This window comes from Silurus meridionalis, chromosome 3 (assembly GCF_014805685.1).
Source record: "Silurus meridionalis isolate SWU-2019-XX chromosome 3, ASM1480568v1, whole genome shotgun sequence".
NCBI lineage: Eukaryota > Metazoa > Chordata > Actinopteri > Siluriformes > Siluridae > Silurus > Silurus meridionalis.
Genome location: NC_060886.1, coordinates 10,632,651 through 10,660,278, shown reverse-complemented (window position 1 = coordinate 10,660,278; position 27,628 = coordinate 10,632,651). Strand labels below are relative to the sequence as shown.

The 27,628-nt window shown below is 38.4% G+C and overlaps 1 protein-coding gene across 2 annotated transcripts in view; it reads right to left on the bottom strand.

Annotated features, from left to right (window-relative positions):
• The window catches only part of fgf14 (fibroblast growth factor 14), a 139,256-nt gene that overhangs the window by 13,948 nt on the left and 97,680 nt on the right, over nt 1–27,628 (bottom strand). For both annotated transcript variants that reach the window (XM_046845015.1, XM_046845014.1), the window contains exons 2-3: nt 18,133–18,243; nt 14,731–14,834 (exon numbers count right to left, since the gene is read on the bottom strand). In XM_046845015.1, coding sequence (XP_046700971.1) covers nt 14,731–14,834; nt 18,133–18,243 — 215 coding nt within the window. The remainder of the gene's footprint in view (nt 1–14,730; nt 14,835–18,132; nt 18,244–27,628) is intronic.

Genomic DNA, 27,628 nt, shown 5'->3' with positions numbered 1-27,628 from the left:
TTATTAAAGAAATGTTTCTAAAAGCCACTAGTAGAAGGATGGTGCTGGTTTACATGGTGGAATAAATAGTTAGCAATAACAACTTATATAATAGCATGCGATTTTTATCAATACAGACTTACGCACATTAATTAATCAATGCCTAACAGCATAAATGCCTACCCAGATGTTAATGGACAGAAAAAAGTCTCTATTACCTCAAGCTTCAGCTCAAACTAAAATGGCCGTTCCATCTTGTCATCCTTTAAACTGTCACAAACATCTCAAGACTCTTTATTTACACCTTTTAAAGTTGTTTTTTTTCTTTAGACTTAACCTTACTATTACTAATCATTATATGCCCCTATACTAACAGCATGTTCATGCCCATGGAAATCAACATTCTAAGCAGAACATTGAGATTTTCTATTATCACAGGTCTATCATCAGAAGAGTTCCATCATACTGTGTAATCTGACTTGGCGAGGCTGTTGCTGAATTTGGCTATGATTTTATTTAGATTATCTTGCACAGTGAGAACTCAATGTAGCAGTGTGTTGTGTTAAAACACTTCTGGGTTGTAAACATTCTTTAGATGCTCTTTACTTTACGTAGAATTACAGCAATGATGAGTACTATGCTTCCACAAAATTATTTACACATATTTATTTCAAGATCAGTCCTGGCATACAAACATTGAGGTATGTAGACCAGCTGCTTTAAAAGGAGGAAATATAAATAGAGTGAAGGATGCGATGATGGCAGGTGAAGTTCGATTAAAACAAACAAATTTATATTATTCACTCATAACCTTTCAATAAGAGGATGTCCTGTTGATTTCCCCTTTAGTGCAACAGCAGACGGCTGCTAAAACTGAGGTTTGTGTTTCAGAATGAAAGATGGTCTATTGTGGAGGTTCTGATGTGCGGTGTGTGTGTGCTGTGAGGATAAACAGCAGAACAGTGTTCTGAAAGGTCTTCATCTTGCACCCTACCCATCACATTTTCACAGCTAGAGAGGAAGTCAGGGAGGATGTACTGTATTTATCTTCCCTTCTGCAACAGGAAGCAGAAGAATCGAGAGAGGAAAACAGCAAGTAGCCAAACATGAAAAAAAGGCTTTAAAAATCTGAAGAAAGGAATTAAGTCATGATATTGTAATGATTGTGTGAGAATTTGCAGATGCAGTGGGCATAACAATTAGATATCTTATCTGTGTAAGAATAAGCTCGGGGAAAAAAGACAGTAGAAAATACCATCAGTAGACTTTTTTTCAATACACGAGAGATTATAGCAATAAATGTTCCACTGTTTTGACACATCACAATGCCTGTGTTTTTTTAATGTAATTACTACAACAATTGTTCACCTGACAGCAAGATGACACTGCTTATCTCCATACTAACCATATCAGGCTGCCTGGAAGCTTCACCCAAACTTCATCCCAGAGTAAATAAGGAAAGTGATAAAAAAAAGGTCACATTTTATGATTTTTTTTAAAACAGAGCACAGGCGTTTTAAATGTGCAATTTACCACACGCATCGCCTACTTACCATCAAAGCTCTGTCATGGGGAGGGGAGAGGGAGGTAAAAAAAAAACAGATGCTCAGCTAATTATAGATCCACCAAATCCAGTAGACAGTTAATAAGACTGTACACAAAATTGGTGTCTTCAGAATGTCCGAACAAGATTCAGCTAATTACATCTTATCACACTGTGGTGCGGTCATTGTTCCTTTTTCTTTTACAGCTTTGCTTGGCTTGTTATCTAACTATTTTCTGTGTTGCCTAACGACTCTACATTAAGCAATGAATCTGTGTTAAAAATCCCACTGTGAGAGAAAAGTTTTATAGTGTCACATGGATAAATCAGAAGGAATGATGTCCAATGCTCATCCCTGGACTCCTATTTACAATATACTCATTTAGTGCTGCCTATTTTTACTCTATAACTGTATACTGTAATGTATAATCACACTATTTAGAGCGACTCTGTGCAAGATGGGTTTTCTGGTCTGGTTCATCTTGAGGTTTTCCTACTTGTGTTGTTTCGGGAAGATGTTCTTTGCCACTGTCACCTCACAGCTTGCTCATTAATGATCAAAATCATTCTTCCTTTATCTTAAATATTAGGATTTTATGTGGATGGGAATTGTGCACAAATCTAACAAATTTCAATCCATTGGCTCAAGCCAATTCAGGGGATGTCCATGGGGTTTACACACTATACGATAAACAATTTATGACCTGACCATCAGACACATATGGTCTTCACCAAACTGTCAGGGGTCAATCAAACCTGGCAGAGAGAAAATAAACAGTTTTAGAAGAGCAGCAACCCCGATGGGGAAAAGAAAAAAACACAGTCCGAAAAAAGTACTTAAAAGAATAAACTAAAAGCAGTGCAATGCAGCCAGAGACAAAAACTGTCCTTAGCCAAACCAGAACACAGGGCAATGGAAAAGATGAGGTCTGGGAAGGAGAAGGGAGCCAGGCAGAATGGTGGGAAAAATGGCAAGTGAGTGAGAATGGTGTTCTCAGGCTGACAGTACCCGTCACTCCAGGATAGCTTATGATGACCCTCAGGCTACTCAGGATGTCCCAGGTGAAACTGCGTGATTAGGTTGGGATGCAGGATAGGATTCAAAAGACCTTGGGTAGCTTAAGGTGGACTGCCACCAGGTTGATGATCTTGAAAATAGAAAATGGTCTTACAAAGCATGGGGCGAGCTTTCTACAGGTGGCCTGTAGAGGTAGGTCCGAGGTGGGGAGCCAATTGCACAGTCATAGGGTTGGTGTGGCGGCAGGGAAGAGGCCTTTTTATGTCTAAAACTGCCAGAGATGGTGGTGGATTGCTGGGATGGAGCTAAGATTGGGGGGGTGATTCATAACTTGGAAAAGGGTTATTTGTGGCATGCAGAAGCCAGTGCAGGAGGCAGTGTGGAGAGGTAAAGGGCCTGTCAGGAAAGCCCCCATTCCAGCATTTGGCTGTTGGTCCAGTCAAAATGGGATCCAAGCATGACCGAGGTTTAAAGCAATGGGATAACCAAGAAGGACAGCCACTCCTGATGCTGCTAAGGTGACCCGCAAGGGTTTTGTCTGGCAGGATGTCCAGTAAAGCGAGTATCCATCCAGAGCCCAGACCTGGAGGGTGTTCGGCAGGGGCTCCATCTCCATGGCAAGCTGGTGGACCAGTCCTCATCAAGAATTTCTGCATCTGCCCCAGAGTCCACAAATGTTGCCAGATTGTTGTCATCATTCCTTCCTGCCTCCCCGCAGTAAAGACATAGGCCCCTGGCACGGCATCTTCTCCATCAGTGACAGGTAATGATGTCCGATTTCCATGTGTCAAGAGAGCAAGGATGTTTTCATTGTCGAAGCCCCCCCTTGGTGAGGGACAAGGGGTAAAGAGCCGAGATTCTCTAGTCAATTGTGGTGACCATGGAGATAAAGCCATCAATGTCGCTTGCTAGCTTGCATGAGACGAGTTTGACTTTTACCTATGGTAAGATGCCCCAAGCAAGGTGTCATACAGGGCGGTGGGTTCCATCCACTGGCGGTGGTGGCAGTACGGAACTCGACCGGTCTCCTTTTCTGGGTGTTAAAAAGCAGGGAGCTAGCAGCATCCTCCTGAGACGTAGAAGTGTCAAAAAACTTGCAGAGCTCACTGGCAAAGGTGCGATAATCGGAGCAGATAATGGACTGGTGCTCCCACTCCTGAATGGCCCACAGTAGCACTTTACCTAACAGCTGGGATACGATATAGGCCACTTTAGCATGTTCTGTGGGAAACGAGGATGGCTGGAGCTGGAACACCACATTACATTGCGTCAAGAAGGTGCACTTCTCCCGGTTCCCCTGAAAAGTGTTCAGGTGGAGGCAGGAGCGGTTTGCTGGCAGGAATAGCCAGAGTGGGCATTGGTGAAGGGGCAGCAGTTGCGGCGGTTGCAGCAGCTGGAGCAAATACTTGTCTAAGCCAAAGCAACCAAATCCTCAACTGCAGTGGAGTTCTTGGAGACGTTGCTCATTGGATGCAAAAACCTGGCTCAGTGAAGCAAGGTGAGCCTGAAGACCTTGGGCACCTTGGGCACCTCAGGGGTCAGGATGCTGACAGAGGTTTAACAGGGTAAAGTTTAATAAAACCTGGCACAGACAACAAAAACAGTTGCAGAAGAGCAGCAACCAATGCAATGAGGCAGAGGCAAAACACAGTCCAAAAGCAGTCTTTATTTCAAAAACTGGAAAGCAGAGCAGTGCAGGCAAAGAAAAAAACAAGGTCCAAAAACAGTCCTTAGTCAAACCGGGGAAAAGAGCAATGCGGGCAGAGACTAGATCCGGAAGAGAAATCCGTGGTTGGCAACAAGAATGCAGTTAAGCAAAATGACAGGAAGTACTTTGAAATTAAACCCAAAAAGATAATGTGGCTACAAGGTTTGTAAGTGAAAATGGAGTTCTTAAATAGTGGAAATAGTGGAGTTCTTAAATTCTGCCAAACCGGAAGTGCGCATCACAAAACTGGAGGTATGTGTTCCGACACCAAAGGTTTTGCATCCCGAAACCAAAATTGCGCGTCACGGGCTGACACAAACTGTTGCTTCAAACATAGAGGCACACAATTGTAAAGAATGTCTTGTATTCTGTTTACAAATTACAAATTACAAATTCCAAAGACTGGAACTAAGAAGCCCAAACCCTGTTCCAGCATTAAAGTGTTCCTGTACACAAAGTGAGACCCATACAGTTGTTCAAAAACTAGAGCCCACCTCATTTAGAATAAACTTGAACACAAACAATGCATAAAGGCTTTGTACCTGATTTCAGTGTTTGATCTTTCTAATGCTCTTGTTGCTAAATGAACAAAAAATACACATTAGAAAATCAAGTGGTAATATTTGGAGTGGAGGTTATAAGTAAGAAAATAAATAAGAAGCTGATTTGCTTTTTTTTTTCTTTTTCATCTAGCCAACTGGGGATGCATTTGGCTACAAGTGTAAATGTTGGTGGGTAAATTCATACTGAACACAAGACTGAAATGTAAATAAGTTCAGAAAGTCTTTTAAAGCTTAAAAACAATAGCCGGTACATCCTGACCTGGTGTTTTAGATCAACAAAAAGTTAGAAAACTATAATATACAGGATTATAATCTCTTTCGCAATATTCTCTCACTACTGAATTCGTGCTGATTTTACAGGATTTAGTTTTATGTTTCCACAGATCTGTTATGCTACAGCTAATCATTGGATTTCCCAGCAACTCTTTGAGATTGTAGCTCAAAAGGTTAAATGAAATTGGCTAGAAACCAAGAGGTTACTGGCTTGATAAAAACATGTCCATACCTTTGAGCAGGACAATTACAGCAGACTCGCTCCATTTTCAATATAAAGATCAACATGGAAGAAAGAACTAGGTATATGATTAATAACTCAACATAACCAGATGCATTAAAAGCATGCATTAATTTTATCATTTGAAAAATCAGTCACATGCCTGAAATTTTCTAGTCCTCTCTGGAATCACATGCAGCAGAGCTAAGTCACTGCAATGCAAAATATCCATTGCTTATATTTTTTTTTTTGCATCGGTTCCACACACAAAACACAGAGGAGCAGATGTTACAATCCCCACCACTCCAGAGGTGTCTGAGGCAAATAGTAAAACAATCACACAGCTAACAGGCATTGATGTTTACACACTGCCAACAAGCCAATGGGGTGTTTAACAATGTGGAAGCTTTTTGGGATAGATTGCTAGTGTCCTATGAAAATAAGGATGCAGTTAATTAGAATGGTAGTCATGTGGCATTAGCAGTGATAATCAACACGTAACCTAGCAGCGATACTGATCAATTCAACACACTAGGGTGAACAAGTACAGCCATGGCATGTGTGGGAATGGTCCAGACATATGTCAACCCACACACTTGCTAAAGCCTCTGCAAGTGGAGATGTGTGGGTGAAGCTGGGTGCTATTTCTATGCCAAACAGCATGAAAATTTTTAAGATGATATTCTGGCTCTATTTACACATAGGAGTCAGGCATTATGAATGATTCCAAGCTAACAATCCTGGGAATCTGTCTCTAACTTGACATTGTGAGCCTTAACAAACTATAATTATTCAGTCCTCTGGTTTATAAGTTCCTTCCTTAAGCTGTTTTCACTTTTGTTTCATCACCTAATCAGGCTCCGAGTTCGCATTAGCATGCACCAGAGAACGCTCTTGCCTGAGAGGAAGTATTAGGCTTAAGCTGCCTGTCGATCTCATAGTGCTGCTATGGCTTTTGCTCCAGATGAATCAGGTGTACACGCTCTCTCCTGCTAATCGATACTTTGCTCTTTCCACTCCCCTGCTTTTCTGGTCAGCCAGGTAAAGCATAATTTATTGATCTGGAGACACTTCACTTGTGTTATTTGCCCTAAACCTTTTCAGCAGAACATCTTTTCCTCTTTGAAAATGCAGACAGATTCACACTACTTAGTTCTTGGAATTCTTTCCGATGTGACCAGGCAAAAGCTGATTTTTTTCCCCCAGAAAAGTCCTAAAGCCCTATAGACAACATGCTGGGAAATGCATCAAGTCGATGAGCCATGCAGAAACCAAAATGTTCACAAACATTCATGGGCGAATATAAATGCCTCATCGTCCACAACGCCTGGTAGTTTACAGTGGGAAGTTGATCGCTCTCTCCTGGCACATAAAAGACTTGATATTGCACTTGGTGTTGTGCAGTCTTATAAAACATGAAGTTCATAAAGATCCTCTTTATGCACCTCCTAACATAAAAAATGTACATTGTGAAAAGAGTTAATTGAGTAGGTGTGAACCTGTTGACCCAAATAGGGCCATCAAAAAACTATAGAAATGTATTTGCCATGATATTATGGCCTTTACAGTACCTCAATGCACACGTGTATAGTACATGTGCCACTATGGGATCTGCTTTTTCTAAAATTAATTAATTTAGGAGCGGGTTCCAAACTACAGACAATAGAGTCTCCTAAACAGACACACACAAACACGCACGCACAAGCACGCACGCACACACGCACACACACGCACACAAACTCTATAGTTCTGAACAGTGAAAAGGCATTAATGTAAATGTATAATCTGCCCAAACTATACTGGAATGACAAACTAGACTACGAAATAATGCACTGTTCAGGGACTCTACACAGAATTCCATTTGGATGTCGTCAGACAGTAAAATTACTTTTGCTTCCATTAGCCAAGATGACCTTGTTTTTCTTTTTGTTTTTTGCTATATATTTCAAACTAAGACCTCTTCTGCTATCCACACTGATGCAGACACACTTTATCAGTTGTATTGCTGGTATGGTTATTTATTTTGTTATAGGGCTTTCCCTAAATGTCCCTCTGCAGTCTTTATGTCTTTATGCATCCACATGGCTAGTTTCAAGGTGTTCATGATAAAATTTTACAACAGAATTCCATAGAACATTATTAAAACAATGAGCAAATACGACCACACAGTGTTCACCTGTACAACACGCCTGGACTAGCCCTAGACAGATTAATGTAACCACCATATTTAGATAATAATAGACTTTTATTGGCTGTGTAAAGAAATTGGCAAAACAATGTAATGGCATGTATCACGCTCAACACGTCGCATTATTTACCCTGTGTTCAGGTCTAATGGCTGAGAACAAAACAAGGCCGGCATTAATTGTGCCATGACAGAGCTGCAAAAAGAACAAGCCTATTTATAGATCCTTTTTCTTCCTTTTCCATTTGCTAAGCCAGACCTGACGAGGCACTTTGACCTTGCTGTTCGTTAATGCATAAAGCAATTCTCCCAGAGGTTCTCATAAGCACAGTACACGGTGACAGGGGCTTTACATTAGGGAGGTTTTTCAAGCTAATGACACTTATTTAAAAGGTCACATCTGCTCTTCTATATAACTGAATAATTATGTGGGAAATGATGGTGCAAGGGAACTAATAAACAGTTGTACCAATTATTTAAAAGACACTGAGTTTTTTTTATTAAGCTGCATGCCAACATGTTTATACAAAAATCTTTTGTATAAATATATATAAAAAATAAATTAGATATATTAAAATATATATTAAAAAAGAAACAGCAAACATTTTTAAAACAAAAATGCAGCTGTTTTTTTTTTTTATCTAGATTTGTGTGGCTATGTGAATTCTTGGTGTATTGAAAACTATCCTATCGTAAAAAGTTAAGTATAAAACAAGTTTACCTCATTTATTAGCTGACAAGCTTCAAAAATGTCTGTGGTCAGTCATTTGCAAAAACACCTTATTGGTAAGAGGTGGTTCAGTTAGTTTTCTATTTCTAATATATCTAATCTTGTCTTATATTTAGAGTCCTTTTTATTTAATACACAATTTCCTGAGTAGCCGATAAGGTTTACATTTCACTGCAAGTTGTATTCTGTAAGTAACTATGTTTGTGAGAAATAAAAATCTTGAATGTTGAATATAGTTCTAATTTACATCTAGAGACACAATTAATAATTAGCAGTGTTGCTTTCCAAGTGTTTATAAAGACCAATTGAGTATTTGATACTTTAAAATGAGTTTCCATTACAACCTTATTTCAGCAGGAGGGATTTGGTAGGATGAATACATGTAGGCTGGTTTTGGATAAGTGAATATTATCACAATCAACACCCAAAAAACACATAGCCAGCCATCTGTTAGATTATAGCAACAGACTATAGAAAGATAGTGTCACCTTTCATGCACCTTCCGCTTCTTCCCTTTATATGCAGTGCCAAGAGTGTGGAATTTTTATTAGCTATGTATAAATCTTGGAGGCTATTCAAACGATCTGTTGCAAAAAAAAAAAAAATGCAGTGCTCTTGGTCCCGACAGTCGGAGGTGAGGACTTGAGCCAAGATTGAGCGAGAGTTTGATTCACAGCAATCCTACCGGCTGAAACTATTCTGATAAATTCTGAGAAAGCATAACTTCCTCTCCTAGTTTTGCTTTCACATTTAACCTCGATATTTGTCAGTCTGAAGCCAATTACTGTCTTTTGCATTGTGCTGGTGAATGCCAGTTGGGACATTTTATCCCCTTTATCCACTTAGGAAATGCGAGTTTTTTAAACACTGTGGTACACCTGAGGGATAAGTGGGATCACCTTACATAAGGGTTGCCTGCTACTCTACTCTTACCAACTATTATTATAGTGTTTCATTTAGAGAGCAAGTTTACTTTTTAAATGTTTATCTATACAATACATATACCTAATATATTTTTCATTAACCTAAGTGTCACAGCTATGATAATAGACTGCACTACTCATCAAACACTGCACCAAGCCACATGTTGTTTCTGCACCTAAATCAAGTTATCCGTTAACTGTATATAGAATCTGTATATAGAATTCTGTCTATTGTTTTGTTGATGATCACCTTTGTACCCATGTTCCACGTTTCTTGTTTTTTAGTCTATGTTTCTTTGTCAGTTTATGTTTGCAATTATTTCTTCATGTCTCTTCGTATGCACTTTATTTAAGAATTTTTGCACTTACATCCACTTCCCTGCATTATTATACACTAGGAGAATAGGGTTGATTTCACTGAGTCCATTTTACAACTGAAAAGAAAAAAAAAAATTCAGCCTCACATCCAATACACTCCCTTATTAATTAAACTTACACCAGAGAAGGTTAATTTTACCCTCTTTTTTTTCTCTGGTTTCAATCTAGAAACAGTAGACAATGCCACACCCATGCTATATTTTGTGAAATATGCCCATAATGTAAGTATGTTCTATTTCAGGCTGAATTTTACTGCTGCAGGAGCACATACATTGGGATTCAATCCAAACGTAATAAAAGTCAAAAGATCCCACCACCATATAGCACAACAGTAAACATCTCACCAGACTAATAATCCGATCCAGCAGTGACCGTTTCATATTTACAAATTATTACAGCACAGGAATGAATGCTTCACATTATAAAAGCATTGTACAAGAGGTTTAACTTTGTAAAATGCACCATTTGTTCGCATTTATTTTTCGAGAAGCAGAGCTAATAGCCTCTGTGTTCACCGAATCAAAGTAAAAATCGAAGGTGACGGCCAGCTGAGATCTAATCTACATCACCTGACTTTCAAGTTGCAGTGCGTCTCATTAGATGCAGGAAGCAAACAGTGCCCACTTTTGTAAGCATGGCGATTCTTAAAAGCTTTGTAAATGCGTAAAAAAGAAAATAGATCCCATGCGAGCTTTTTTCTCTCTTCGCGTGACAATTAAATGTGATGTGTTGCTCTATAGTACATGGGTGCATATCTTGCAAAACCTTCTTTAAATTGGGCACAACTGTACATTTTCACAGTAGAGGGCCAATAATAATAAAAAATACAAAATAAATAAAAACCTTTTGCATGTATTAATAAGAATGAATTAATTAGTAGCTGCATACCAGGGATAGCCAAGCTGAAAAAAGTAAAACATCAAAGCTTACAATTTATATTGTCCTCTGCAATGAGAACAAATACAAACATTTTTATATAAGCACATGCATGTAATTAGTCATCTAATGCATTCACTAGTCACCGCTGGTGCAAGCTCTCAAATCTTCTGCATAAAACTACATTTCAGGTATATTTCAGTTTATATCTATCAGAATTTTTACATCCTAATTGACACATTTTGCCTACATTCTGAAAGATTTTTTGTTGTTGTTTTTTTTTTTTTTTTTTACATTTTTCACATTTTAACCAATTAATTGGGTCCAGGCTGCCATTTTAAAAGAACTGACCATGGAAATGGTACCCCACAAATATTTAAATCATATTTCAAAGATTAGGTGGTCTTTTTAACAATAAGTTTGCATGATAACATTTTTGCAGCCCAAACACGTTTGCATAATCTATTTTCAATAGGCTTTTTTACTTAATGCCTATAATCAAATCTCTACCAATTAAAATTTATTACGACTGGAAAACAATAGATGCACCGGCTGCAAAGACTCTCTCAATCATAGAGCATAGTCCTCCGCTGGCAACCAACCAATGTAAGGACTCAATTTAATACTCATAAAAGCTAGCACTACAAGTGTATGGAGAGATAAAGCTGGCCAAATGAAATGCCACCCCAGAGAGGAAGACTTTGAGTCCCCTTGAAGAAGATCGAACACGCAGTGAATCACCAGAGAACTCAAAACAACATGCTGTGACATCTTAAATACAAGATAACATGAATCCACAAATCCATAAGCACCAGGAGAAATAGACATGCTGCACTTAAAGACACATTATACTTGTTTTCACACAGTTCCTAATCACAGTGTATATACTGTATGGATGTGTTTGCATTGATGTGAATGTAAACACCAGCAGCCATCTAGAAAACACACTTTATTATTCAACAGGGTTAATCCCTGCAGCCTTGCAACAAAAGCAGAAGTGTCGACTGGGAGATTACTGAATTTTCAATGTCAATGTTTAATGGCCTTGTGCACAGAAAAGGTGATGGTTAAGCGATGTATAAAAGAATCTTGCCATCAATTCTGCAGGGTGACTGTCCTCTCACATTCAAATCAGAAAGATACAACAGAGGTACATCATTTGATTTAGGGCATTCATGTTAAATATTGACTATGGACTAGGAATCACTACTGATAATTCATAACTGCATATCAGTGACAGTGGTGTGAACTTCCCTATAATGCATTCACAGTTTTTATAATGCACAAAATTTTAATGCACTTTATTGGATACAATTGCAAACAACCTTATTGTACAACTTTAAACTTTAGGTTTGCTCGCTGGGCTCACACTTTTTCCAATTTACAATTAAGGCACTATAAAAATTACCAGTTTATGTAAGTTTATGTAACGGTATCAGTTTATAAAAGGGTCTTCTTTAAAGACCCAACAGTGGCAGTCACAACTTCTGATTAATAGCACAAAGACAAAACCACTTCCTTTCTAAAGAGTAAGATTAAGCAGAGACAAAACATTTGGCAACTGGTGACACAAACAGAATGTTAGATTGTTTCTGTCTGGAAAATAAAACCAGGCACATACAGGGAACAAAATCTTAACAAAAAAAAATGTCTTAAATATATTTAAATGATTGACAAGATAGTAATAATATTATTTCCATTTAATAAATAATACAAAAAATATATAAGTAATAAATATAAAGATTTTTGAACCTATGGTACCTGCCAAAAATTTGGAAACGCCTAGTGTTTTATCATTTTAGAGAGACAAGTGTAATTTAATAGTAATTTAATTAGTTTTCATCAAACTATCACCCAACACAGTAACAGTAGTTTTAAGATGAAATATATTCCACTTGACAAGTTTCTGTATATATCTGTATATAGAACAAGCCCAGTACAACTCATCATATACATGTACGTTTAATGTAGTTTACATGGTGACAGTAATACTAAACTGGCATGGCTACCATTCTATAAAATTCTATTGCCATGCATTCCCATTTGGCTTCAGCATACAACAAGACAATGACCTGAAGCATAGATCCAAGGTCTAAGAACATTATTAAGAGAAAAGAGGTATGGCAAAGCATTTTAGCTAAATGTTTGTTAATAATTACCTAGGTGGATGCCAAGAATGTGTAAAGCTGCTATTCATGCTGAGAAATTATTTTTAATTAAGCAATAAAATGTACTATCTGTGTATTTATATATTTGTTTGATTACAGTAAAACTTGTGTACTGTGTTTTGCTAACTTGTTTTTGCACATAAACAAAAGGAGCATACATGTGTCACTCAAAAATGATAAAATACTGTACTAGACTTTACATATTTAAAGTTCAGGATGCACCGTATAGTCAAATGTTTGTTGAAACTGGACCATAATGTTTGTATGAGCCATTCTACAACCCATTCTACATTCAGTCCTATTTGTTCTTATAATAAACTCCACTCTTTTGGAAGGATGTTCCAGTAGATTGTGTGCTTGTGGAGATTTGTGCTCATTCAACCACAGGGGTGTTGATAAATTCAGGTTCTGATGTAAGGTGAGGAGGCCTGGGGTGCAGTCAGCGTTCTAATCCAAAAGGTGTTCGATAAGCTTGAGGTAAGAGGAACAAAATACATGTTGCTAAAAAAAAATCTGGTGTCTCAAAAACCAAACGAATATATTTTTAACCTGAGTATTTAAAATGCATATATTTAATATGATATTTGAGATAATATTCACATTTCCAAAGTGAGTATTGTAAAAAAATAAAAAGATCTAAATTTAAAAAGCTGAACTGATGTTTGACATGATGTCCCTGGTGTGAGCATTTACTCGGTAAGTGCACAGAAAATATCTAGTAATGAGTGACGGGCACCTAATGGATTTTGGGATCAAATCATAAGACGCATTCTTCGAGAAACGAGGGACAATACCAACAAACACTCTGGACTCGAGAGTGCAGTCCATTACATGACTCATTCGCACAGGAAAGTATGAAAAGGAGAGAGAGAGTAAAAGCAAGAAAAAAGAAAAATAAGTGCAGGAGACATTTTTAAAAGTGGATTACTGAGCCCTTTGGAACATGGTAAAAGTGACCATCAAGTTTTTTGGTCTCCCTATGATCGCTCAGTTTGGCCTGGCGGCCCGCTCTAGGAAGAGTCCCGGTGGTTCCAAACTTCTTCCATTTATGGATGATGGAGGCCACTGTGCTCATTGGGACCTTCAATGCTGCAGAAATATTTCTGTACCCTTTCTCAGATCTGTGCCTCCATACAACTCCAGACAACTGCTTGTACTTCATGGCTTGGTTTGTGCTCTGACATGCACTGTTACCTGTGAGACCTCATATAGACAGGTGTGTGCCTTTCCAATTCATGTCCAATCAACTGAATTTACCACAGGTGGTCTGAAATCAAGGTGTAGAAACATCTCAAGGATGATCAGTGGAAACAGGATGCACCTGAGCTCTATTTTGAGTATCATTGCAAAGGCTGTGAATACTTATGTACATGTGATTTTGTTTTTTTCATTTTTTATTTGTAAGACATTTGCAAAGATTTCTAACAAACTTCTTTCATGTTGTCATTATGAGGGTATTGTTTGTAGAATTTTGAGGAAAATAATTAGTTTTAATTAGTTTTGGAATAAGGCTGTAACGTAACACAATGTGGAAAAAGTGAAGCGCTGTGAATAATTTCCAATCGCACTGTATAATGCATGGACAATGTTCTAATCTTTATTTTATGGAACACAAAGCTAACTTTTGCTTTGTAGATTTGCGTAATTTGCTATCCTTTTAGCGAGGGAAGGGTGCCACAGAGTCCTTCTCTTATTAGGAAGTGAGTGAAGGTTTGCAAAGTAGTAAGGAGACGGATTATCTGCTGTGGAGATTTAGATTTATATATGTGTGTGTGTGTGTATATATATATATATATATATATATATATATATATATATATATATATATATATATATATATATATATATATATATATATATATATATATAGATATATAGATAGATAGATAGATAAATATATGGAGACTTTTGATATGCTGTAATAACAGGATCAAGAAAGTGATAATGTGGTAATGTGCTAAATCACATGTATACTGCTCATGAAAACAGACTTAATATTCATAACACATTACAGACAGACAGAAATAAATAGTTTCACACAAGATATTTATATTACAAACCACAGCAACAAAAAACATGGATTGTCACAAACACAAGTCTCTCACACACACACACACACACACACACACACACACACACACACACACACACACACACAGTACTCACTGATGTGTACAGATAGCCTTCTCCATTCATGGCGATGTATAACCCTGTCTTCACGGACTGAATAGCAACAACTCGGAGGCCCACAGGGATGAGATTGAACAATGCTAGAGGGAAAGGACAGATAGACAATCATTCTGTGAGTAGTGTTTGTTAAATAGATAGATGCAAACATCATAAGGTACATACCACAACACCATAGAGAAACCTTGAGTGGCCTGCTATAGAGCTCAGACCTCAACTCTGTTAAACACCTTTGGGATGAATTAGAACGCTGACTGCACCTCAGGACTCCTTACCCAAAATCAGCACCCGACTTTTATAACATCCTTGTGATTAAATAAGCACAAATCTCTTAAGCCTTACTTCAAAATCTAGTGGAAAATCTTCCCAAAAGTGCAGGGACTAAATGTGTAATGGATTGTTCAAAAAGCAAATAAAAATCTAATGGTCAGGTGTCCTGAAGTTGAGCATGAAGACAAAAACTTTTTAGTCAAATGTAAGCTGTGTCTTTCTGGTTCGAAGGTCGTATCTACTGCGATAAACAGCAACTACAATCTGTCGAAGCTTCTCCATAAACTCCACGCCTCGACAAAGCTAGAAGCTAACCTTCTAGCTTCTGTTGTACATTGTTGATAGTTTTCATACTTAAGCTGTGAAAGAAACATTTTTAAAAGCTCAACACAACAGCTTTTATGATGCAGAAGCCACTTTAGTTTTTGATTGTGAATATATTATTTAGCTTGTTTTGTTATTTATTTCAGAAATCCTTGTGATATATTCAGTTTGTGCTGGTCTGTGTATAAAAATGACTTTGTGTTTAAGTCAGTTTTGTGTTTGTATAGACCATAACGCATAAAAGGGCATTAATGGGAACATTTAAATTTAAACATTAAACATTTAAACTCTTTAAATAAGTAACTAAAAAGTTACTTTTAACAGTAACGCATTACTTTTTGGTGCTAGTAATCAACAAAGTAATTGAGTTACTTTTTAAATGAAGTAACTAGTAACTGTAACTAGTTACTATTTCTTAGTAACTAGCACAACACTGGTCAGGAGCCAGTTTATCAAATTCACCAGTAAATGCAGTCAGCATGTGTCATTTTCACACATTTGATCAAATTGGATATTTATGGGTTGTAGCACTATAAAATTATACTCTTTGAAATTAAAAACCAAAAAGCATTACCACTGTGTGCTATACTCACAATCCATACAAGTAAACAGTTACCAACAGCTTAAATGCAAATTTGCATTACTTCTATAGCAGACGTAATGCTGACTTAGTGGTGTTAGCCCCAGTAGAATTGGCGGCAGTAATTGGAGGCAGCAGTGGTGCATGGCAGCTTTAATGACTCTTTGTTGCTGATGCCTGCTTCCTGGGTTTATTAAGTAACGGTTATTGTTTGTGTTGCTGTAGAACGGCTGCTCCGATAGTGACTGCAAGCACCAATTGTCCATACGGATTCTATTTATCTGCTGTAGAATGAACCAATGTGAGGGTATGACTGACTGATGAGCAAGAATGGCATGCCACTGCTGAATGTGGCCCAGTTAGGAGTGCTGGAAATGCTGTATGAACTGCAATGTGCTTCTGTGGAGGATAATAGATACCTGTGAATTTTAATCAGTACTTAGAGCTTCAGTGCGGCTGCTTATGTATAGGGTTCTTTTGTTATAATATAGTCTGTACAAGAACAACGGCTACAACTGAATTTATATAGTATAAATTGTAGTTTAATGAAGTTTAATTCACTGTTTTGTGCAAATTTTTGCAGCCCATGGGCATGTTGGTCATCTCATTATCCGGCGTGTTGAGAGGAGCTATGCATGTGCAAGATTGACACTCTGCCTGTCACTCTTTCATTGTGGCTTCAAAACAATATCAAATTAAGCAGCTGGCCTGGAGCAGTGGAAAAGCAGGTCCTGTAACTGCTAATAATACACCGCTTGCTGGTGCGACACCATTTCTTCTTCCATACACACTCACACACACTCACACACATGCACTCATTCCCCCCCAAGCCTTGGTGCCAATCCAAGGGATGATCTTTCTCTCAATTCATCTGTGGGCCTTGTTTATTCAGTGTGTGTGTATAATCTGATTTGACGAGCAAGTGCGGCCCATTAACTAACGACAGAATTCAAACGACTGAAATGGCATGTGGTACTTGGAAAATGGATGTTCACTCCTAAAAGCAATTCAGTAGTCAATATACAGAGGCAAAGATTGTGAATTGCCAACTATTAGTATGCTTAATTATAAAAATTTATTTGATCATGATCGCATTTGCATGTCGTTTGAACAGTGTGAGGTTTCATTAGACTGCACAGTTCACAATTCATCACCATTTACTTAATTAGCGACCAGATGTTGCGACCAAAACATGTCTATTTGATGCAAAGAAAAGGCCAGTAGGCTTTTTACCCAGATCACACTTTTTTACAAAGCTGTTTAAATGTTAAACTTGCATCTAGAGGCAATGACATCTCGTTAGATAAGATTTTCATTCAATCACTTAAATGGGCATTTATTCAGCAACAAATTTGATTCAAAGATGCCCAGTATCTTCCTATTCGGTGTGCGGATATGTGACAGAATATATATATATATATATATATATATATATATATATATATATATATATATATATATATGGCAGAGGATTAGGAGATTAATATTCATGATAATGACTGGCTGAATATCTAATGTGGTTATATAAGAATATAAGACAAGCTATGAGAAATTCATTCATTAAAAAAAAACGCTACCGTACATAGATATTAAACATCATCTAGCCTTTACAGGATAGGGTATAGCTGGAAAAAATGTATACTGGAAATGTAAGGAAGAAGAGGGCAGTTATTTACATATGATCTGGGAATGTTCTTTATTTTAATATTTCTGGTATAGAATTCTGAGAATTCTTAAAGAGTGTTTACCTGTTACCTGTAAAATTTACCTGTGGAACCACGATTATGCCTTCTTGGAGATACACCCAACATAGCAAATAATGCATTAACCAGTATTAAGTTTGGTTGTATTACAGCTGCCAGGATGATTTTATGCAATTGGAATTGCCCCAAAACCCCTGATCTAAAAGATATGATTGATGGATATTTGAAACTGTGTCATATGAGATTTGTTGGGGAGACTGCAAAGTGAAGGAGAAATGAAAAACATGGATAATTTTTGGCAGTATATACAAAGGGCTGCTTAACAAATGTTCAATTTCCATTTGCTCTTGTCTTGCTTTGTTCCATAAATGGTGACTAGTGGCTGAATATGTAATTGATTGGAAAGGTGAATATTGTGGTGATGTATGAAGTTTTGACTGTTGAACTATAAAAAAAAGTTGAATTATATATAAAAAGAAAAATACCAAGGAAATACAAACTCACAAGAATTACTGCTGTCATCCTTGGTCCCATCAAGAGATCCATCGACGTTCATTTGCAAGTAGTATCCCTGCCTGCAATATAACCTGGTCACTATACCCTTGAGCTGGGGATCTGTTGAGAGAGGGGGGGGGAGTGTTAATTATAACAAAGTTAATAATATTAACCCTGAACATTCCAAATTTGGCTTAATTTTACTATGAATATGCAAACTGTAAACTGAGGCAATACTTTTTAATTAATTGTACTTTTCCTGTTTTCACTGGGGCTCAGCAGCTCCCCCTTAAGGAGTCACCACAGCGTGCATTGACATCAGATATGAATATCCTGAGGCTGCAGTCACAGTGGACATTGCAAAAAAAAATTCAGAGACCTGCTGCAAATACAGGCAGCAGCCAGAAATACTTTAACAATATTAAACTATACGCCTCTTTGTGTATGCAGCAACACTGCAAACCAGGCTGCTTTTTATGTAGATTTTATATTTAATGTATATTTTTATTAATGAATTTTTAAAACTGTGTTGATTATAATGAGATTCTGTACTCTTCACCTTGTATTGTATTGTACTTCTATCGATCAGACATTTTTACATGATACGAATTCGCAGGTCATAGTAGACTAACTAGAATGTTAGAGCACAGTGAAATGCAAAAACTTCTTCGCACTGTGCTTGTGTTTCTCACCCCGTTTGCATACGTTACAATGGAAGTTAAAATGTACTATGACCACAGTTTAAAGATGGTTGCCGATGTGAAACAGCATAAAACAACCTCAATGGATGGAATGGATGGAGTTATACAAGTGCAGACAAAATAGAGCATCAACCCAGTTCGACATTCTGGCCCTCATTCATCAAAGCTGTAGAGAACTGAAAGGAGATTTAAGCACCTGGAATAAAATACAAACTGTTCTAAGGGCAGTTAATGAAATGGCTTTCTCAGTAGACACTACACCTGTAGTATTAAGCAGGCCTGTTTTGTAGGGTGAATCTAATTAGGGTGTATAATCTGCTATGTCTAGATTACAACATGGGGATCACTATGATCATCCAATCAATGTTCTGTTTTGTTCTCTTCACCAATGTTTAAGTAATGAATGAAACCTTAAAGAAAAACAGTAATTTTCTTATGTAGAAAATATCATACTGCAAAATGTGGGAAAATGTGGGAAACATTAATGATGTAAATGAACACAGAGACATTTCATGAAACATGAAAACCGTTCCTCTCTTCTATCCCAGCATGAACAACCAGCTTGTTTGTGGGGGTTTTTTTCAGCCTGTTTTTTAATGCCACAAATAAAAATCACAGCGGGTAGCAAAGAATTTGAATAATGTAACTGATTATTACAAAAAATGCACGTACTGCTAACAAGTGCACTGATTGGAAAGGCTTGTGTTTTGCAATAAAACTGTAAGTTAAGCAATTTTCAAAAAATCAGCCAAACATATTGGCCCAAAAAATGTGCAACATATATTGGCCATCGGCTGCCCTGATTTCTAAATATCGTCATCAGCATCAGCATCGGCCAGAGGAAAACCCATATCGGTCGACTTCTAAAACTCATGTAGGTTTAGGAGGCCTGGGGTGGAATCAGTGTTCCAATTTATCCATTAGGATGTTTAATATGTTTGAGGTCAGAGCTGGCTACTTAAGATCTTCCATTCCAACCCATGCAAATCAGATATTTTTGGAGCTCACTTTGTGCAAAAAGGCATTGTCATGATGAAACAGGTTTGGGTCTAAGAGTCATTGTAAAGAAAAAATGTAATGCTACTGTCTAAGGACATCCTATTTGTGTGCCTTTAACTTTGTGGCAATCATTATTATTATTATTATTATTATTATTATTATTATTATTATTATTATTAATATTAATATTATTATTATTATTATTTCTGCTGTGTGTATATATATATATATATATATATATATATATATATATATATATATATATATATATATATATATATATATGTACAGTGGGGCAAAAAAGTATTTATTTAGCCACCAGTTGTGCAAGTTCTCTCACTTAAAACGATGAGAGAGGACTGTAATTTTCATTATAGGTACACTTCAACTATGAGAGACAAAATGACCTCCAGTTGTTACCTGTATTAATGGCACCTGTTTGAACTCGTTATCAGTATAAAAGACATCTGTCCACAACCTCAAACAGTCAGACTCCAAACTCCACTATAGCCAAGACCAAAACAAAATTGTAGACCTGCACCAGGCTGGGAAGACTGAATCTGCAATAGGTAAGCAGCTTGGTGTAAAGCAATCAACTGTGGGAGCAATTATTAGAAAATGGAAGACATACAAGACCACTGATAACCTCCCTCGATCTGGGGCTCTACGCAAGATCTCACCCTGTGGGGTCAAAATGATCACAAGAACGGTGAGCAAAAATCCCAGAAACACACGGGGGGACCTAGTGAATGACCTGCAGAGAGCTGGGACCAAAGTAACAAAGGCTACCATCAGTAACACACTACGCCAGGGACTCAAATCCTGCAGTGCCAGACGTGTCCCCCTGCTTAAGCCAGTACATGTCTGGGACTGTCTGAAGTTTGCTAGAGAGCATTTGGATGATCCAGAGGAGGATTGGGAGAATGTTATATGGTCAGATGAAACCAAAATAGAACTTCTTGGTAAAAACTCAACTTGTTGTGTTTGGAGGAGAAAGAATGCTGAGTTGCATTCAAAGAACACTATACCTACTGTGAAGCATGGGGGTGGAATCATCATGCTTTCGGGCTGGTTTTCTGCAAAGGGACCAGGATGACTGATCCGTGTAAAGTAAAGAATAAATGGGGCCATGTATCATGAGATTTTGTGTGAAAACCTCCTTCCATCAGCAAGGGCATTAAAGATGAAATGTGGCTGGGTCTTTCAGCATGACAATGATCCCAAATACAGCCCGGGCAACAAAGGGGTGGCTTCGTAAAAAGCATTGCAAGGTACTGGAGTTGACTAGCCAGTCTCCAGATCTCAACCCCAATGGAAAATCTTTAGAGGGAGTTGAAAATCCGTGTTGCCCAGCGACAGCCCCAAAACATCACTGCTCTAGAGGAGTTTCGAATGGAGGAATGGGCCAAACTACCAGCAACAGTGTGTAAAAACCTTGTGGAGACTTACAGCAAACGATTGGCCTCTCTAATCTTTTTAAGTGGGAAAACTTGCACAATTGGTGGCTGACAAAATATATCTGTATATATCTGTATTTATATATATCTGTATTTATATATATATATATACAGTACAGACCAAAAGTTTGGACACACCTTCTCATTCAAAGCGTTCTCTTTATTTTCAAAATTGTAGAGTCACACTGAAGGCATCAAGGGCTATTTGACCGAGAAGGAGAGTGATGGGGTGCTGCGACAGATGACCTGGCCTCCACAGTCACCGGACCTGAACCCAATCGAGATGGTTTAGGGGTGAGCTGGACCGCAGAGTGAAGGCAAAAGGGCCAACAAGTGCCAAGCATCTCTCGGGGAACTCCTTCAAGACTGTTGGAAGACCATTTTAGGTGACTACCTCTTGAAGCTCATCAAGAGAATGCCAAGAGTGTGCAAAGCAGTAATCAAAGCAAAAGGTGGCTACTTTGAAGAACCTAGAATATGACATTTTTCAGTTGTTTCAACTATTGTTATGTATATAATTCCATATATAATTCCACATGTGTTAATTCATAGTTTTGATGCCTTCAGTGTGAATCTACAATTTTCATAGTCATGAAAATAAAGAGAACTCTTTGAATGAGGTGTGTCCAAACTTTTGGTCTGTACTGTATATAAAAAAATAACAGAAAAAAAATATAATAATAATAATAATAATAATAATAATAATAATAATAATAATAATAATAATAATAATAATAATAATAATAATAATAATGTTTTTTTTTTTTTTTTGGTTTAACAGTCGGGATTCCTGCTGCCCACTGCACTGAAGCGATAATATCAAATAAGAAACAAGTCACATATAGACCTCTTTTATTTCAGACCAAAACTTAATAATTTTTTATCTGAACTCTGTGTGTGTGTGTGTGTGTGTGTGTGTGTGTGTGTGTGTGTGTGTGTGTGTGTGCGCTTGTGTGTCTCTGTTTGAAGGCTATAACTGGAGAACTGTCAACTCTTATTGCTTCTGATTTACTTCTCAAATGCCCCTGAGGAAAAGAGTCCCTACCTTAACCAGACCCAGATCGTGTGTGTGTGTGTGTGTGTGTAGAATGTAAAAGTAAGACAAAAACAAAATGTCGATGGGGACACACTGACAGTTAAAAGACGACAAAAAACAGTGAATTGTTACTAAAGCTCATATCTGTTTTGTAAGTATGTGTTTCGGAATATTTTTTTTTGTGTGCGTGTTTGTGTGTGTGTTTGTGTGTGTGTTGTGTTCCCACTCCGATTGTTTTATTATTTTAAAAAAAGTCTTTCTGACTGAAGAAAAGTATGTCAAGCAAAGGTAGCATGTGAAAGTGCACTAACCTTTACTAATAGTCAGTTGGACCCACACAAAGACACACACACACACACACCGTAGCTCATGATTATAGTACAAAATGAGTAAGCACATGTGTACTGTAAAAATGTAGAAACAAAAACAAGAAAAAAGAAACACCTACTCAATACATTGTGCAAATCCCTCATCTGCACCCACACACACACATTCTGAATTGTGGTCTGGAATTTTTTTTATTTGTCCCTTTCTATTAATTTCTGAGAAAATTGTTAAGTAGAAATTCTTTTTTATTGAAAAAAAAATCTAAATAACCATTTCCCTGTCTCTAAAAGGACGCCTCTAAGATTTTCAGGTCAGCAAAATCTAAAAGTTCTTTTTTCATACTTGTCTTTTTTAGCTTATAGAAAAGAAGCTCCTTGACATGTTAATTTTATAGTGAATTAAAGGGGAATAATGAAAGGAAATCTCTATCAACGTTGATGTAATGGTCTATTAAATCTGTGTGTTTGTGCTTTCACATTAAATAAGTGCAAGTGTGTATTTGTGAATCACTCAAAAAAAAAGAAAGAAAGAAAGAAAGAAAGAAAGAAAGAAAGAAAGAAAGAAAGAAAGAAAGAAAGAAAGAAAAAAAAAAAAAGAAAGAAAGCAGAGTTGAGTTGAGGCAGAAAACTGTTCCAGTGAGAGAAGCTTGGTGAGGCCGGTATTGCTCACATTCAGGTTTTGAGCTAGAAAACGTCTCCAGGTAATGAGACGCTGCGTAAACAATGCTTTGGGAATGCTTCCGCATTGTCCATGCTCTGAATCACATGTGTAATCCGTCCAATGGAAAGCGTGGCATCACCAATGGGGTGACATCATGACCAGAAAGCTATGAAAGCACAAAGTTAAGCCAGCACTAGTTTCTGTAAGGATAAGCAAGCGCTGCAGGGATGCCAGGAGTGTGGGTTGAAGATGCAGCATCTCGTTTCCTCAGGGAACCAGGGTTACATACGTAACCTGCTGACGTTCCCTTTTAGGAACTTTGAACTGTGTTAGCAATGCTTTGGAAATTATTGTCCAATACTGCCAGACTGACCAGTCCCTGCATAGTGTGTGTGGGCACAGCTAGGCCGAAGGACAGAGTACAAATGTCAGCAGTGTAGTGAATGGAAACTCCAGAGGACCAAGCCTTAGAAGCTGCCACACTCCAGGTCGAGTGCACTCTAACCCCGGAGGGAGTGGGGTGACCAGAGAACTCATAGGAGGATGCAATCGCATTGACAATCCACCGGCTAAGCGTTTGCTTGTTTGCAGGGAGGTCTCTTCTCAGAGGGCCATAGCAGATAAATAATCGTTCCAACTTTCTCCATTGACTTGTCCTGTGGACATAAATGGGGCCTCAAAAGGAGGAGGATAGAATGCCTGGAGCACAACAGGTTATAGAACAACCAAGGGCACCTTCGGGATGTAACCCTTTCTAGGGTAGAGGAAGGCACTGGCCATGCCTGAAGTGAACTCCAGAAAAGAGGGGGCTACAGAGAGGGCCTGGAGATCCCAGACTCTCTAAAGAGAGAAAATGGCCAGGAAGAACCCAGAGGAACCTCCAACATGCCTCAGCCAACATTTTAAAGGGCCAATTTGGCCAATTCCCACGCAGGCACTCTAGGTTGCACCGGAGACCTCCGCCTTTGGGTGCCACAGAGAAAAGGCGTCACCAGCAGGTCTCTGCCCAGTAATTGCCCCACTAGGTGGGCATGATACACCGAAATAGACACGTAGACATTGAGGGTGGACGGAGCCAACCCTTTGAAAAACTGTTCCTGAAGGAATTCCAGCACTGAACCAACCGGGGAATTAACTGTATTTAATCGGTGCCAATCGCACCATACACCAAACACGTGCCATCTAGTGGCATACGACCTCCTCGTGGAAGGAGCTCCCCTCAGGGGCCACAGCCTCCACAACTCTGGGGGGGGTAAACTATTGTGCCCCCTGCCTGAGAGAGAAGATCCCTCTTGAGAGAAATCTCTAGGGAGTGTGTTCGAGAAGGGCTACTAGGGCTACAAACAATGGTCTGCCCAGCCATCCTGCCAAACTGTCTCCTAAACTCCTAGAAGCAGCGTGACAGGGGAAAGGCATACTGAGCCATGGCGTCCAGGCCTAGGGGGGCCAGAGGTGTAAGGGAGAACCAGAAGGGACAGTGCTACATCTCTTGAGTCACCATCAAGTGTACCTGAGCCTTGCTGAATCTCTTCCAGATCTGCTCCACCACTTGAGGGTGGAGCCACCATTCCCAGGGTCTCAGCCCTTGTCTCAAAAGGGCATCTGCTGCTTCGTAGGACTCGCAGCATGACCGTGATTGTATGGAGCGGATTGTGCCTTCGAGAGAACCCTTGGGTCCTGAGCAACCACTGAAGGGGTCTCATGTGCAGAAGGCCAAGTGGAACCACATTGGACACTGGTACTTCAAGTCCTGTAAGTACTTTAAGTCCACAAGGTGGGGCCTCCATAAATCAAGTCCTGTAAGTATTTTAAGTCCACAAGGTGGGGCCTCCTTGAATCAAACTTGGATGTCCTACTTTGGACCACTTTTAATAAGAATTAACACACCACAAGAACTACCGTTTCAGAGATGCTTAGACCCAGTCATCTAGCCATCACATTGTGTCTGTTGTCAAAATCACTTACATTTGCCAATTTTCCTGCTACCAACACATCAACTTTGAGAACTGACTGCTTATTTGCTCACCCGTTGATGAGATACACTTCACCTGCTTCACCAGGTGAAGGCCAACTGGATTACATGAAGTTTATAATCACGCATTTCTATAGACTGATATATAATTTATGCATACTGCTCTGTATTCTTTGTTGGAAATGCATTTTTTACAATATTGGACATGATTGCCATGTCTGTGGTGCTGAATGCAAAAATACATGCATGTAGGAACTGAAGCTGTGAGAGTATTTGGGGGGCTTAGAGCAAGCTTCTATCTCATTATTACAGCAATTTTATCTATAGTATTTAGTGATGTAAAATATTTGAGTAAATGTATTTTGTTACTGAACTTAAGTAATGTTCTGGCAGCTTTTTAGTTTTAACAGGGAAAAACAGCGAGGGGCTAGAAAAGATTCAAGATTCACTCTGTACAGTGCATTTAAGTTTTTTAGATTAATCTAAATAAAAAAAAAACATTTTTATTATTTATTTATATATTTAACCCAGCCAGAGAGAGTAGGTTGGATGGTGTGGAGATGGTGAAGCAAGAAGTGGATAGGATTAGTAAGGAGGAAGTGAGAGTAGTGATTAAGAGGATGAAGAGTGGAAAGTCAGTTGGACCAGATGACATACCAGTAGAAGCATGGAGATGTTTAGGAGAGATGGCAGTGGAGTTTTTAAGAATGTTTCAAAAGAATGTTTAACAGGATTTTGGAAGGTGAGAGGATGCCCGAGGAATGGAAAAGGAGTGTGCTGGTACCGATCTTTAAGAACAAGGGAGATGTACAGACCTGCAGTAACTACAGGGGAATTAAGTTGATCAGTCACACCATGAAGTTATAGGAAAGAGTAGTGAAAGCCAGGCTGAGAAAAGAGGTGACCATCTGTGAGCAACACTATGGTTTTATGCAGAGGAAGAGCACTACAGATGCATTATTTGCTTTGAGAATGTTGATGGAGAAGTATAGAGAAGGTCAAAAGAAGTTGCATTTCGTGTTTGTGGATTTAGAGAAAGCGTACAACAGGGTGCCGAAAGAGGAATTGTGGTACTGTATGAGAAAGTCAGGTGTGTCAGAGAAGTATGTAAGGGTGGTGCAGGACATGTATGAGGGCAGTGTGACAGCAGTAACTACAGACTGGTTCAAGGTGGAAGATGGACTGCATCAAGGATCGGCTCTGAGCCCTTTCCTGTTTGCAGTGGTGATGGACAGGTTGATAGACGAGGTCAGACAGAAGTCTTCATGGACTAGGTACATGTTGGAGAGAAGGGGAATGAAAGTCAGTAGGAGTAAGACAGAGTACATGTGTGTGAATAAGAGGGAGGGCAGTGGAGTGGTGCGGTTGCAGGGAAAAGAGGTGGAGAAGGTGAAGGAGTTCAGGTGCCTGGGTTCAAATTAATGGAGAGTGTGTTATAGAAGTGAAGAAAAGAGTGCAAGCAGGGTGAAGTGGGTGGAGAAGAGTAATAGCAGGAGTGATTTGTGATAGTAGGGTATCTGCAAGATTGAAAGTAAAAATTTATAGGACTGTGGTGAGACCTGCGATGTTGTATGGTTTAGAGACTGTGGCATTGAGTAAAAGACAGGAGGTTAGCTGGAGGTAGCAGAGCTGGAGATGTTGAGGGACATGTGGTATATCGGTAGGAGAATTCTGAGGATGAAGCCACCAGGAAGGAGGAAAAGAGGAAGCCCAAGGAGGCGGTTTATGGATGTGGTGAGGGAAGACATGCAGGTAGTTCGGTTGAAAGAGGCAAATGTAGAGGACAGGGGGGTATGGAGTCTGATGCTCCGCTGTGGCGACCCCTATTGGGAGAAGCCGGAAGAAGAAGAAGATTTTTTATTTATATATTTGTGTTTGCATATTGATGAAATATGGTAATTAAATGCACTAAATGTGTTTAGTTTTCAGATATTCTTGTACGCAATTTTTGCAGTAAAAATTTTATTTTTTATAAAAAAGGACACAAACTACATGTTTATTTTAAGAGACCTGTCTTATTTTCTTTTGTATATCTTTTGCTCTTTATTTAAGAAGAAAAGTACTTCTTATATGATAAAAGAAAATATGAAATATGGAATTATCAGTAGAATACTCAATTACTAAAATAATCAACAGCTACAGCCCCTTTACCATTATCATAAAATTTTGCAATTACTCAGTCAGCTCTGAATATTTCGTTTGACTTAACTAAAAGTATCTTTATTTTTATTTGTCCATTAAATACTAAAGATTATTCAACTTACATAACACTGTAATTATATTTGTTAACTTAAGATTTTTGATAGATTGCTTTCCTACTTTGTCTTTTTTTTGTTGTTTTTTTTACCCACTT